This window comes from Cornus florida, unplaced genomic scaffold (assembly GCF_030987335.1).
Source record: "Cornus florida cultivar Cherokee Brave unplaced genomic scaffold, ASM3098733v1 CherokeeBrave_3.0.0_Hap2_Chr03, whole genome shotgun sequence".
NCBI lineage: Eukaryota > Viridiplantae > Streptophyta > Magnoliopsida > Cornales > Cornaceae > Cornus > Cornus florida.
Genome location: NW_026775573.1, coordinates 15,024,921 through 15,040,256, shown reverse-complemented (window position 1 = coordinate 15,040,256; position 15,336 = coordinate 15,024,921). Strand labels below are relative to the sequence as shown.

The 15,336-nt window shown below is 35.5% G+C and overlaps 2 protein-coding genes across 4 annotated transcripts; both read right to left on the bottom strand.

Annotated features, from left to right (window-relative positions):
- Positions 1–1,869: 1,869 nt before the first annotated feature.
- Positions 1,870–4,159, bottom strand: LOC132301143 (probable pectinesterase/pectinesterase inhibitor 20). The gene is made up of 2 exons (XM_059798422.1): positions 3,214–4,159; positions 1,870–2,564 (listed from the first exon to the last, which is right to left on the bottom strand). The coding sequence occupies exons 1-2, from the start codon at positions 4,157–4,159 to the stop codon at positions 1,870–1,872; spliced, it is 1,641 nt and encodes a 546-aa protein (XP_059654405.1).
- Positions 4,160–6,866: 2,707 nt separating this feature from the next.
- Positions 6,867–12,988, bottom strand: LOC132299636 (F-box/LRR-repeat protein 3). 3 transcript variants are annotated; one of them, XM_059796384.1, is made up of 7 exons: positions 12,066–12,988; positions 11,826–11,951; positions 10,239–10,343; positions 9,738–10,137; positions 9,357–9,486; positions 8,985–9,279; positions 6,867–7,493 (listed from the first exon to the last, which is right to left on the bottom strand). In XM_059796384.1, the coding sequence occupies exons 1-7, from the start codon at positions 12,723–12,725 to the stop codon at positions 7,248–7,250; spliced, it is 1,962 nt and encodes a 653-aa protein (XP_059652367.1). In that variant the 5' UTR covers positions 12,726–12,988; the 3' UTR covers positions 6,867–7,247. The 3 variants fall into 3 exon arrangements, with proteins under 3 accessions (XP_059652367.1, XP_059652368.1, XP_059652369.1); XM_059796385.1 differs by having other exon boundaries at positions 8,985–9,195; XM_059796386.1 differs by lacking the exon at positions 10,239–10,343.
- Between the last annotated feature and the right edge of the window lie 2,348 nt (positions 12,989–15,336).

Genomic DNA, 15,336 nt, shown 5'->3' with positions numbered 1-15,336 from the left:
TAGGCGAATTATAAATTTTTTTTTAATTTTGATGATTTTTTTAAAATTATTATTATTCAAAGTTTCGAATTGTCTGTTTTTATATTACTTTTGTTCCTTATTATTATTATATAATGCCTTAATACCTTAATTTTCATTGCATGTGACAGTCACAGAGATAAAGTGGTTCTTTTGTTCCAACTACACACAGAGACACAGAGAATGCATGTCCATCAAATACACAAACAAGAGGACTCTCACTAGGACCACACAAAGGAAAAAGGCCACAAAATGGTTTACCACATAACAAGGAAATACATACCTATATTTACCCAATTGGGAGCTAGAGGAAGTGGGATAGGAGGATCTCAAAATCCAAAAAGTACTTGAAATGATGTGGGATATGGGACATATGTAATGTTGAACAGTGTCATTTTTTTTGCTGCTATTTTGCAATCTGTTGGTGTGAGCTATTTTTCTACTTTTAAAGAAGAATAACTGTGCAACTTTTTATTGTGATTAGGTTAGTATGTTTTTGCAACCATTGTATGGCATATTATACTGGCATCTACCTTAAATGGAATGAAATGAAGTTCTCTTTTGCATTGGGTTTTTATGAATTAGTATTGTATGGCTTATTATATTAGAGCCTCACTGAATTTTCTTCGACTATTACATGAATGTAGTATAAAAAATATTTCATTCCAAAATTGAAGCAATTGAATGAATAAGGGTAGTTTTGTAACTCTGCAATGGTCAATAAAGTTAAAAATGTCATTTCAGCCATTGTAAAGGGTAAAATTGACCTTCTACCCATTTATCCATCCTGACATCAGCACTAAACGTCTGTTACTTAAAGGCAGGGGGTAAGTTGATACGTATGGTATTACACCCTACACCGCTAATTAGGTTGCACAGTGGATCAATAAATAGTTCCATTAGGACCATGAATAACACAAAATATTCTCCAAGCTAGCTAGAGTGTTTAGAAAACATGGTATCCCGACGCCAAAAAAAATGACTTATTTTTACAATTGAAAATGGTATTAAACCCCACACCGCTAATGAGATTGCACATTACATCCATAAACAGCTCTATTAATGCCATGAATAATACAAAATATTCTCCAATCTAACTAAACGAGTGTTTAGAAAACATGGTACCTGAACGCTAAAAAGTGGTACCTTCAGTCCAAAAATGTGGTACCTTTGGAAAAAAAAGTGGTACCTTCGCAAAAGAGGCTTATTTTTGCAATTGAAAATGGTATTACACCCTACACCGCTAATTAGGTTGTACAGTGGATCGATAAATAACTCCATTAAGGTCATGAATAACACAAAATATTCTCCAAGCTAGCTAGAGTGTTTAGAAAACATGGTACCTCGAAGCCAAAAAAAACCCCACATCGCTAATTAGGTTGCACATTACATCCATAAACAGCTCCATTAACGCCATGAATAACACAAAATATTCTCCAATCTAGCTAAATGAGTGTTTAGAAAACATGGTACTTGGACGCCAAAAAGTGGTACCTTCAGTCCAAAAATGTGATACCTTTGGAAAAAAAGTGGTACATTCGCAAAAAGGCATTTTAGGCAACACATGAAATAGGAAGAAGGGTATTTTAGGCAACAGAAATATGAAACAGTATTTTTTCATGTGCCACCTCAGCTTTTGGGTCAAACACATTTTAGAAAAATTATTGACTTTGACTTGATGTATGGGTAAATATGGGCCACTAAGTCCATTTATACGTGATAATCCCATTCTTTTAAACCTTTCACTTTCATTCCTATTAAATGTAAGCTCTCGTGCTATGTAACTTTGCTCAAGATGCTTTGTGTTCACAAAAAAGCAGCAGCAAAAGGAACACCAGTTGGATAAGATGTTCACAATAAACCAGCAGCAAAAGGAACACCAGTTGCAGGCAACCACGCATCCCCTGAAATGAAGCTGCCCACAGTGAATTTAGCCGCATCCGCTGCACTCATCACATGGAAACCAGGCCATGCCACCCTCCCGCCAGTCCCCGAGCCCGCTCCCGTATTACCAAACTCACCATAATACAACGTCGGGGGCGGCACCTCCCCATTCCATTCCAACCAACCGGCAGCATCAATCAACCCATCCAGGAAGCTCTGCATAAAAACCGTCCTCGCGTACCCCTCCCATGGTCTCCCTAGGAACGTCTTCGTCTTGCCATTTCCCGAATTCGCCAAGTCACTAGCTGCTCTGATGTTACAGTTGTGGATTGATATGCCAGTGTTCTGGTTTTCGTGTGTCCTGCTTTGTGCAGTGATGGTGTTGGTTTGTCCTGTCATTCCAAGTCGCGGATAGATGTTGCAGTTTTGGAAGACAGCTGCTGCATTTCCGAAGATGAAGTCCACGGTTCCATAGATGTCGCATTCTCTGTAGAATTGTCTCTGGGAATGGGTATACAAGGTGTCTTGGTAGCCATCGAAGCTGCAGCGAAAAAATGTGGAGAGGTCTGCACCATTTCTGACTGCCACTGCTTGGTGCTTGATTGCCCCGGCTGTGTTACGGAAGGTTATGTTTATGGCAACAAATCCTTCCCCAACCACAGCTGCAATACATGTATTGAAAATTCAAGAATTACATATATATATATAACATGGTGTTTGGATGACAAAGGAGGGAAGGAAAGAAAAATATATCATTTACATAAACAAATTATTTACATTTGCTTGAACTTACAACAAAATTTATGCAAGGGCCAGACGCTTGTCATTCGACTCAAAAGTTTAAGAGTGGAGCTATCTGTCTGCCCTTAAACTGTCAGGTAGAGCAGCATGTCCGTCTAAGTCCAAGACAAAAACCTCTAATCGTAAACTTGTTTCTAATTTTTTTTCTTTGGTTTCTCTTTTTCCTTTTCATTCCAATTCATTCCATCCAAACACAATCTAAGATCAAGTGATACATGAATATAGATCATTAACAAAACTTTTAATTAGTTTTAGATCATATTCGGTGCAAAAATAATATCAAATGTTAAATTTATATCTAGTTTGTCCCTCTCTACACCTGTGAAGATGTATCCACTAAGTAATCATTGATCAAAGTCATTGTTTCATGAATGTACAAGTAAAATTATGTTGCTCCTATGGGATCTAATTGACTTCATGTGGAACCAAAATTTAAAAAGTTATGCATTGAAAATAAAAAATAAAATAAAAAATACAACAATCTAATGTTATTATGATATTTCAGCTTACCAAATGTTTGAGTATTAAATGTTGACCATCCATCACCCACACTCCGACTACCGGTAATGATAGTCTGGTCGATTCCATCTCCTACCATCATCAAGTACCTCTGGTTCTTGCCAATGGAAACATACTCTTCATAAACCCCTGCAACCACATGAATCAAGAAATACCCATTGTTCGGATTCGTGTTGATTGGCGCTGCAGCGATTGCAGCATTGATGGTAGTGAAATTCCCACTTCCATTCGGATTTACAACCACCACTTGGCTAACAGCCACATTACCCCCACTTTTTTGGAGGAGTTTTGTTCCAATCAGTGACTCGTAAATGTTCCGGTTTTCGCTTGACATTGTCAATGGCAACTGACCATCTTGTCTGAGATCAATGTTCTTGGAAAAAATTTGCTCTCTATCCATTAGCCACCGGCTTTTTGTCATGTCAGGAAACCAACCTTGCGTAAAAAGTGAAAGAGACGCACCATATAGCAGAGTTCCATTAGTGAGTGGGGCTAAAAGGGCATTTCTAATAGTTAAATCAGAATTTATGGCTTGAAGACCATCTAAACATGTTTGTTGGTTGGTTAAAATTGCAGAAAGCAAGGTTTGAGTGTCCTCAGCTTGAAATGTCTGAAGAGTATTTGTTGAATTAATGGTTTGAATAGTGTTTGACAAGAAATCAATGTTCAAGCTATAGAGAAATTGGCAATCTTGGAGAGCAAAAATGGTGGTTTGTGACAATGTTTGTCCAAGGTTGAGGTAACCATTGATCAAAGAAAGGAAACTTCCGGTTTCTACTAAGGCGCGATTAATTGAAAGCCGGCCACTATCAAATATGGTGCCTGAAGGATTCTGTGCTAGCGCGGATTTGCAGAAGAATGGGAAAGGAGAAAAGAAATGGAGCATGAGAAAGAGAGAGAGAATGCAAATAGTGGAATGTAAATTTATGGAAGCCATGTTTGGATGCCTTGAACACAAGAATATTCAATTATATATATAGAATTTCAGATGTAACAAATGCTCCAAAGAGAGTTAATATTGATTTATTTGATGGCTGACAAAAGAGATCTAAAGCGTTTGACTTCTACAAATTATTCCTTGACAGTTTATGAAGGTTGTGGTGCAATTTAACTCGTTGCATTGATTTCAGTATAAAGTTGTACTCTTTAAAATCCTTTTTTCAAATAGTACAAAGTTATACTTCAGTCTATGTAGCCTTGAGTACTTAAAATTCATTTTGTTCTTAGATATTATAATAGTTTAAAGTAGTTTAAATTTAATTTAACTAATGGTTTTTGAAAAACTTTCTTTGAATAAAGAACCATAAAAGAAAGTATTTAGTCTATTTTCTATTAGTAGATCTTTTTAATGATAAATTAAATTAGATGTTATAATGACTAATAAATTTCTTTTAACTAAAGGTTTTTGAAAAAAAGTTATTTGAACCATAAAAGAAAATATTAATTTCTTTTTTCGTTCTTAGATGTTATAATGACGAATTAAATTTCTATTTGAGTTATGTTATTTAGAGAGTAACCTCTTCATATTTAACTTCTGTATTAAATATTAAAACCAAAAAGTCTTGTATTTAACTAAAGGGTTTTAGGAAACGGTCTTTGAATCTAGAACCATAAAAGAAAGTATTAGCCCTTCTAAGTTTTTCAAGAGCAATTTTCTATCTCTAAAGTTCCCCAAAACATTTCTAGGAGATTGAAACAACTACACCTTAAAAAAAAAACGTTTTTAGATAAAATAAAACTAAATAAATAAACAATCAGACCTTTGCTTCGTTTTGGTGCGCAGAATGTAAGTAGGAAAGGAATGAAATGAAAGTGGGAATGGAATGATAGTGGGAATGAATGAGAATGGGAATGGAATGCAGACATTCTCATTCTATTGTTTGGTCCTAAATATGAAATATGTAGGAATGTAGTATTATAACCATTCTAGTGTTTAGTTGGACCAATTTAAAATTTAAAATAGAATAAATTTCAAATTTAGTTCTCCAAAATATCCTTATTAGTAATAAGTAAATTCAATTAACAAAATGACATTCTTTTATAATTTTTTTTTAAATAAATGATGGCATGGCGGGGGTGGATGGTGGTGCCAGAAGTAGAAAACGATAGTGGTGTTAGAAGGCGACAGCGGTGGCGGTGGTGGAAGGCGGTGGTGATGGTAGTGGAAGACGGTAACGGTGGCAGTGGTGGAAGGCGGTGACGATGGCGGTGGCAGTGGTAGAAGGGGTGGCAATGGTGGTGGTGTTGGGAGGTGGTGGCGGTGGTAGACGGAGGCAGTGGTGATGGTGGTGGTGGAAGGCGGTGACGGTGGTAGACGGCGGCAGTGGCGGTGGTTGAAAAAAGCAGTGATGGTGGTGGTAGTGGTGGAAAGCAGTGACGGTGGTGGTAGTGGTGGAAGGCAGTGGCGGTGGAAAATGATGGCAGTGGCGGTGGTGATAATGGAAGGTGGTAGCGGTAACGGTGATGGTGGTGGAAGGTGGTGGCTGTAATGAAAGGCAATGGTGGAAGGTGGTGGTGATGAAAGGTGATGGCGTTGGTAGCGATGGCAGTAGCGACGATGGTGGTGGAAAGAGGTGGGCAGTGGTGAAAGTCAATTGCGGCGGCGGTAGTAGAAGACGGTAGTAGTGATGAAAGTCGATCGTGGTGGTAGTGAAAGGTGGAGATGGTTATGGTGAAAGGTAGCAGCGGTTTTTGAACTTGGAACATGAGAGTTTTTTAAGAAGTTGAATTTTTAAAAAAATTTACTTGGGAATGAAATGATCATTCTATAGGTTTAGTTGTGAAATCACCATTTCATAGATTTAGTTATGGAATAGATTTTCATTCTCAGGAATGGATATTCCATTCTCAGTTTAAATTGCATGTCAAACAAAGAATAGTTGAAATGGGCATTTCATTCCATTCTATTCCATTCCTGCACACCCATAGCATTAGGCCCAGTTTGGTTGGAGGTAATAGAAGGAAAAGAAAAGAAAGGTAATAATGGGAGATTAAATGTTATGTTTGGTATAGGTTCTTAAAGGGGACAGGGAGATTCGAAATGATACAAATTAGATATGTACCGAATTTGTCTTTACTTTTGTATAAGACAAATCTCTACAAAAAGGTATGATAGTAAATTTATTAAAATAGTTTTTTTTTTTTTTTTTTTTTCCAAACATGATTAAATTAATTAAAATAATTTTATTAAATCACTATAGTCTGATTAGAAATTCAAATTTGTTCCAATAAAGACACGCTCAAATTTGTTTCACTAAAGATAGGGCGCTGAGTACCTTCCGGCAAAAATGCCATCACATGTATATATGACTATTGGAGAATGAAAATTGTAACGGATATGACATTTTCAATCCCCTTAAAATATTTGGTTTAAAAAAAATAAAAAAAATGAGTCTAAAAATTTAGCATTGCCCGTATCATCTCACAAAATTTAATTAGAGGGATTTTTTTACTTTACAATCACCTAAAAATATTTGGTTTATATCAATAAAAAAATAAAAATAAATAAAAATAAAAAGTCGACAAATTTGGCATTGCCCGTATCATCTCACAAAATTTAATTAGAGGGATTTTTTACTCTAATTATTCACATAATTTTAACAATAATATCTCCATTAAAGCCAAGGTTGAATGTACAACTATAATAATTAAAGCAATTGTCATTAGCAAACTCAAAAGATGAAAATGATTCCCATTTCAACAAAAGATATTACAATGTATCTACATTCCTACTCTCCCAAAAATCCCATGATAATATAAAGTTTTCCTGCAAAGTAAGACAATATCACATACATAAACACGTAATAATATAAAGTTTTCCGGCAAAGAAAGACAATATCACATACATAAACACGTGTTCTAAATTCTCTCATTTGAGATTCTTGTTAGGGTTTTCAATCATAAATAAACCGTGTTACACGGTTTTTCGAATAATAATTCTTCATCATAGGCCTAATCCTTTTTTATTCACGTCCATGCTGAGAAGATCCCCACTTTTATTGTATAATGGTTTTAGTGGGACGATTCTAATCCCATCTAATCTTGCAACCCCTTGACCTCAAGGTCTCAAGTAGCTCTGGGGAAAGCAAGAATCCAATAGAAGCAAGCAACTTCACCTTTTTGAGCTGGGCACAGCAGGCTCTAAGCGCCACCTCAAACCCTTTCACCGACACGTTAGTGAGGTTCACCAGCTTCGCATCCTGCAGACGAGTCAAGTTCCCCATCACCATGCACAGCCCCATATCCGAAATTGCACAACAGCTTACATTTATCTGCCACAACCACATAAGCTTCAGTCTTACTATTTCCTAATGCCCGAAAAACTATGTCTATATATATATATTAAAGAAAAATATAGGACATAAAACATGGATAGAATTTCTTATGTAACAAGCCTAGATGCATCATCAATTACTTCAAATTCAAAAATAACAAGCATTAGAATTAGTAGCATCTCTGATCTCCTCCACCTTTCAAAGTAAAGGTTGAGAATTCAAGTCCCAATTGAGACAAGTATGCCTGTGACTCTGTCTATCCTATAAAATAAAAAAAGTGTTCCACGGTAGATACAAACAACCAGAGAAGTATCATTTATTTTATTTTATATTATGAATACATTCTTACAAGTTATGAAACATAAACCACAATAACAATGTGGTATCAATGTGTTCTTTTCAAGTGCATATAGGAAGATTGTGTCAGGACTAAAAAACAAATGAATGACACCAAAACATTGTCTTCACTTCACTACCAAGATCACTGTTTTTTGGTCCCAATTCTACTACAATTTTCTTCAGAACAACAATTTCTTCAGTTTGTAAGACCTCTAAAATTATCCCCGTATATGTATTTAAGAAAATTCAAAGCATTATAAACAGTCAATTTGGTTTCCATGAAGATCAAGGTTTCAGGTCAACCCCATTTCTATATGCACAACGGGACATGCTTCCATTAATAAAAATATTTTGAAGAAAATATCACCTATTTTGCAAGTAAAAGATCTGGATAAATTTTTGAAATGATACTAACCTAGGATACACCTAAACACCGGAGAAAAACATTTTGCCTAAACACCTATAGTAATATGATGCCTCGTGAGTGGCTTAACATACATTTCCTTATTATTCCCCTTCCAAATACCACCGGTCCCCCCTCTCCCCACTTTTAGATTCTGTACCTTTTCAAACTAAAAACCAAAATTTTGAATGAAAAAACTAGTTATAAGATGAAAAATCCCACAAGTCTTGACCGCTAATTTCATGGTCAAAACTTATCGCCTGACTTGGAAATTTCCCCTATAAAGGTGAGAATTACAACTTATGTAGTTTGTAGGAGCTGTGGTGCACAGAATTGTGACTCCTGGAAACTTTGAAAAAGAACAACTAGATTTCCTTCTGCAAACAAAGAGTTCAAGGTTCCCAGATGGCATAAACAAGCCCCAAAAATTTCTTGCGTCTACTCTTCTTTCTTTTCATTCAATAAGTGGAGTTGGATATTAGAAAATGTAGAATTTACATGCAAAAAGTTACTTTTCTTAAAAGAAAAGGAAGGCCATTATCAATTATGGTCTTTGTTTTATCTAGGGTTGGGAGTCAATACTGGGTGACTGCAAGCTTAACCCTTGTCAATAGTTGCACAAGTGGGCTAAGCACATACTTGTACCGAATTTAAATGCTTGGTGGCTCCCACTGAACCAAGCAATGTCCCCTACTGCTCTATTTTAAAACAAAACAAAATTCCAACTTAAAATCAAGAAACCAAACCTGTAGCAAATTCTTTGAGTAGTATGCAAGAGCCCAAAATCCCGTATCATTAATATTCTCACAGTGCTTTACATCCAATTCTGAGAGATTCTTGCATCCTGCTGCAAGTGCCGTCAAACCTGTGCCTGTGACGTTCACAAGACCACGAAGTTCCAGTTCAGAAAGTTCTCGCAGATGGCTCAAGTACTCCATACCTATGTCAGTAATCTCACTGCAGTAAGACAAGTTTAACTTCTTTAACTTCTTGCAACCACTTGATATAGCAGCTAAAGTATCATTGCTGATTCCCATACAACTGCAACAAAGTTATTAGGTAAGAATTTCGATAATTATTCACATAAACATGAACAATTAGTTCTTGGTATAAATTACCGGTATAGATCAAGTTCACGGATCTTTGTGCAGTTAGAAGCAATATAGAACAATCCCTTGTCTGATATGTTTGTACAAAGTCCTAATTTTAAGCATAGAAGTTCTGAACATTTAGACAAATACTTGAGTCCTGAGGAAGAGAATAAATAAGATCAGATTTAAATCAATTACAAATCACAAAGTCTGGAAACTAATAGGCAACAGATTATTTCTGAAACTAAAATTAAAATTACAAAATAAATTTGAAGACTTTGCATGCATAAGAGAGAGAAATGAATGTTTAAAACATACTCCTACAAACTAAAATTTGTGCTTTCTTGATCTATGCATAATGAAATTCAGTCAATACAATTTATGATGGAGTCAATTAGAAAATTTTACCAGCATCGTTTATGCCAGAACATTCTGTCAGATCAAGCTCCTCAAGTAGCAGGCAACATGATCCAAGACAATCCAGACTCTTCTCAGTGAGCAAATTGCAGGACTCTACCTTAAGGCACAAAAGATTTCTACAAGAGTTCGCTACAGCTGATATTGCCACATCAGTAATAGAATTGCAGCATGTTATATTGAGGATCTTCAAATTGGCACATCCAGATACTAGCTGTGTAATGCCAAAGTCTGTTACTCCTTTGCATTTGCTCAGCCCAATTTCAAACAAAAATTTGCAGTAACTGCTGATGATTTGAAAACTAGAGTTAGACACTCGAGCCCCATCTATTCTAATTGTATTCAGATTCTTCAAGTCCTTCAAGCAGCAGAGAAGGGTTTTGGAAAGTTCCTAGTGCAAATAGAAATTCGAGTTCAGGCTTATAATTTACACCAACTGACATTAAAAAGAAAAACTTACTGAAGCTAAGCCCCAAATCAAAAATCACTCACAAAAAAACAATAGCCTGCATTGAGCTTCTTCAGACCACTATGTCCTCTAATTACAGAAACTAAGCCAGATGAACTCACATTGTCACATCTCGATACATCCAGTACCTACACGAAAAGGTATTGATACCATGAATAGGCTGTAACTTATCAAATTATTTCAATTTTTCATAATTATTTGAGAAAAGTGGCTGTCCTCATTCTCAAAATCAATGTTACATGAATTCTTCAAAATAGGTGAAGTATCGAAATCAGACACACAAAAACATCGATATGGAATATGTATACTTCCAAATGGACATGCAACTAAATAGTAAATAGCATATCCAATGATTAAATTTTATTATACAATTGCTTCAAAACAAGTGAACATAGAAATATGTTACATGTAATAACCAATGGGCCAGCAATACCAAGCCCCTACTTTCAAAAGGTAGGTCAGGGGCTCAAACCTCAGTGGAGGCATGTGTGTGACCAACTACGAAAAAAAAAAAAAAAAAAATACCATATAATATAAAAAAATTATTTTACTCTATCAAAAAAATAGAAATATTAGATAATATGAATATATAGTATTGTACTTGTGGATGTCAGTTTGGGAATTTGATATATCTGATAATTAGATACATACTCACATCAGACACATACCCTAGTCCACATTGTTGAAATTAAGATATATCATCATTAACAACCCAAGCATTTATCATATACCAAGAAATCAGTAAAATTTTAGGATGGTATCTAGTCCTCTCCTCCTAGCACCTTCAATTAGTGGGGATCGATACATTTCTTTAACTTATTTGCTTAAAATGTTCTTATATATAACCCAATAAGTTTATAAAACACTTCCTATGCATCATGATTTAATATATGTAAAAGAGATGCAATATGATTAAAAGAATCAATTATCATATCAGATGGCGGGCAATGATTATTAAAGTAAAATTAAGACTTTCAGGCAGAACATGATCAAATTATTTGCCACCTAATTAACAAGTCATACATATTCTAAATATGGCATTGTATAAATTGCTTATAATGCCAAATCACCTAGATGAGCATGTCGTCTTCACTCTCTCTATATGACCATATGAGCATGAGTTTTGTTAAGAAAAATGAAGAATCAGGTCCAGTGATATAATATACTCCTAATTGTTATATAATAATGTATTACCTTTATAGCTATAAAAATGTTTTTGACAATCTTACATGTTGGCATGTTGCAGATGTTTTTTCTGTGTATTTTATATCTACGTTGATATTTTCATTATTTCTGATCTTTCTCATATTTAATCAAAATATTCTATATCCATAATATTGGGAAAAAGACTGAACTTTAAAAAAAAAAAAAAAAAAAATTCAACTTTTTATGTGTACAAGCATATGCACACAAGGTTGGATGTGTTTATGCAAATCAACATATACATACATGTATATATGCATGAAACATCCGCATATACACAACCCACAAGTGCTCAAAAGTGAAAATTGTTTTATTGCACTTCATAGTTGAACATTCAATATTTTCATAAATGGGTTGAATGTACAAATTCTATATGAATAATATCTTTTTATGAAAGAAAAATTTACCTTAAGCGAAGGGCACCCATTTCCAAGAAAATCCAAGCCAGCATCATCCACTAATCCACACCCAGTCATAGCCAAAACTCCCAACTTCTTCATGGCGGCAATCGAACGCAACGATTCACTTGTAATCTAAAAAAGCAACAAAAAGCAATCCACCCATAAGATACAACACACTCATACATACATATATATATATATATACACACACATATATACACACATATAAAGAGAGAGAGAAACAACCTTAAGATATGATATGTCAAGAAACTTCAAGCAAGAACATTCCTTAGACAAAAGATCGATACCAAGATCAGTTATCCCAAGACACCACTTCAAACTCAGTCTCTCGAGCTTTTCACATCCAACGGCTATCTTAACCAACCCAACGTCAGTGACACGCAAGCACTTGTCCATCTTCAGAACCCTCAGCCCCGCGGCGCACGATAGCGCCGCGGCCTCCCGGTCACCAAGCTCGCAACAATACGACACGTCGATCACCTCCAAACACCGGCACGACCGGGTGAGCATCTCCAACCCGGCCGATCTCAACCCGGTGGTCCGACTCAACACCAGAATCCTCAGCCTCCGAGTCCAACTCGCCGATCCGCCACCACTCATCAGCATCGCCACCGTACCGTCATCGAATCGCGGACACACGGACAGATCGAGAGACTTGATATGCTTATACTTGCGAAGCAGACCCGGGAGGAACTCGGTGCGGAGGACTCGGAGGGTGGTTCGGTGGAGCGAGTCGACTCGGAGGAACGCCTTGCAGGCGGATCGGAACGATTTGCGGTCCGAGTCATCGGCGAGTCTGTCTAGTACACGTAGTAGCAGATCGTCAGTGAGGAGAGAGAGAATCGGAGGGGACTCCATTGGAATTTGTGGAGAAGTGAAGGGCATTTCGGGGATGATGATGAATTAGGTTGGGACGAACAAGAAGAGAAGTCGTAGATGGAGGAGAGAGTGTTGTTGTGTGCTTAAGAGACACCGACACGAGCCGATACGACAAAGACGTATCTCTTTCATATCTTCCGATCACCGGTTAATCGGAAAATGTCTACACCTTCAGCTTGCTCGCCGATAACAGAAGTAGAGAGAAAGAGAGCGAGTTTTAGAGAGAGAAGACGAGTGGAATGTGCGAAACTGACCATTCTTTCTTGCTCACACACTAAATGGGCGGTAACAATTTGCCCAATTTGGTAACAACTGTCACGTGATTTGTCACGTGACCTTTCTACAGTCTTTTTTCATCCAACGTGTCCAACAGTTATTGGATATTGCGTAGCAAAAGCTTTTACAAAGATGCAGAGAACCAAAAGGATATGTTTGTAGTAAAGTTAAAATGACAAAGTAGTCCTTGTTTGATTAAAATTCAATTATGTTATTAGTCATATCTGTTTCAAAAATACCATATAGTTAACAAATATTCAGACATACAAATGTCAATAATTATTTTTCGCGACGACGAGAGTCTAGCATAATTCACATGACCCTCACTTTTAGAATTGGATTTACTCTTATACCATAAACACCTTAATGCGTAAATATTTCTTATATTCATAATGCTTATACTTTGTAATTTTTAAAACTTGTCTGCATAATTAAGAATTCTCACATATAATAATCATTCAAGAAAATAGTGCCAAAATTATCAGATTTATTTTGGGGGTATTTTGGGGATACAACAACATGGATTCTACGGTGTCTTCGGTGCAATTACTTGAGTGCAGTGACATTGAATACAGTGGTTTGGGCCGTTAGATTATATTTGAAGTGATTCTGATGAGGATCCAACGGTTGAGCAGAAAAGAGGAGGTACAGCAGACATTCACACGTGGCTTACGTTTGGTCAGTGGGACTCTGTTGTCAAAGAGTACGAAAATCGTCCGGTTAGAGAGAGAAAAAGAGAGGGGGGAGAGAGAGAGTATAGTTGGGCGAGTGGGGACCACAAACGTGCAAAGACCGTACCTATCTTGAAAATAAAAGGACAAATGGATATCAACGTGAAGCTGGGTGGGTGGGGACCACGATAAAGAGCAATCGAAGTAGTACAAGTTGGAGCGTGAACAGACTTTTTCTTAATATATACCGAACCCTCCATTTGGTCAAATATTAGAAAACTTTGGCATTTTGTATTAAGATTCAAATTTTAACATTTTAAAAACTTATAAAAATATCATTTTTTTTTTGAAATCTATACAACTTTTTTTATATATAAATAAAAAACTATACAAATTTTTATTTGAAAATTAATCATTTTTCAACTCAATTTTCATATATCAAATATCAATTAATCATTTTTTTTATTTTTATTTTTATTTTGTCGGCGTTTGGCAAAAGTCTACGTTAAAATTGAGATCGAATTCATCTGACGGAAGCATGTAAAATAAGTTGTCGAAAATTAATGGATAAGTTATTTTTGTTAAATTTTAATACTTTTTTCTTCGTAAATATTTTACGACAACCAAACACACCAAAAAATAACGTCCAAACAAACGGAGTCTTACTATGTAGTTAAAGTTTATAAATTTTGCAAAATTTCTAAAATATTGATACAATTTTTATGAAAAAAAATAAAATATTATTCGGTTTAGTTTCCGCTAGAAAAAAGGTCTTTCTCAAAATAAATACAAAATTTAATATTTCACATAATGACTCCTTCTTCTGTCCCAAATTTAATATATTCATTGAAAATTGCTACAGAGGAAGTATTTGGAGTCTTGAACTCAGCTAATGACATTGATACACATTAAGCGTATAAAAAATTTGGACACACTAAACCGCACAACCAAAATTTTTTAGGTGGTGTGCATAATAAATAAAACAAAAAAAATAAAAGGTAAACTATGCAAACCGTGTGCAATCCGTGTATAAAGCGCGGATTAGGGTTACGCGCAACCGAAATATTAAATTTAAATGGTGAAAAGCAGAGTGTGGGGTTCGGGTGGGAGGCAAAGACCTGTTGATAAGAACCAAAGATACTTGTCCACCTGCCTACCTTTTGTGTTTGAGATAGAGTATATAACACAACTCACAACTATATAACCACTTTATATACTACTTAATTTACAAAACCAATCATTACATAATCTAATTATTTTTATAATAACAGGTGCACTGAATGGTTTGAGTTGCTACAGTGTCCGGAAGAATATATATATATATATATATATAATACTTATTAAGCGGGGAAGAAGTATGTATATAAGACTTTGTTTGGATATACAGGTAAAAAATATATATAGAAATGATAATATTAGTTATGATTAAAAAGATTATAAAAATAAAAAATAAATTTTTTATTATAGAATTATTGTTTGAAATACAACCAAATTAATAGTGTAATTATATACTTTTATATGATGAGACTCAAGTGCCATTAGAGATGCACACGGTTCATTGGACAAGTGTAAAAATATTTTGGAATTAAATCGTTCATAAGGGTTATGGAACTGAACCGTGAAATCGAACCGAACTAAACCATTTTCCCACGGTTTGGTTTGATTTTGTT

Bases quoted from the DNA above. Each gene is read 5' to 3' on its own strand.
- LOC132299636 (XM_059796384.1), bottom strand. From the start codon at position 12,725: ATGCCCTTCACTTCTCCACAAATTCCAATGGAGTCCCCTCCGATTCTC. The intron at 11,952-12,065 runs GTTGTTTCTCTC...TTGCTTTTTTAG, and splicing joins TTGACATATCATATCTTAAG to ATTACAAGTGAATCGTTGCG. The intron at 10,138-10,238 runs GTGAGTGATTTT...TATTTGCACTAG, and splicing joins ATGCAGGCTATTGTTTTTTT to GAACTTTCCAAAACCCTTCT.
- LOC132301143 (XM_059798422.1), bottom strand. From the start codon at position 4,159: ATGGCTTCCATAAATTTACATTCCACTATTTGCATTCTCTCTCTCTTT. The intron at 2,565-3,213 runs GTAAGCTGAAAT...CATGTATTGCAG, and splicing joins ATTTAATACTCAAACATTTG to CTGTGGTTGGGGAAGGATTT.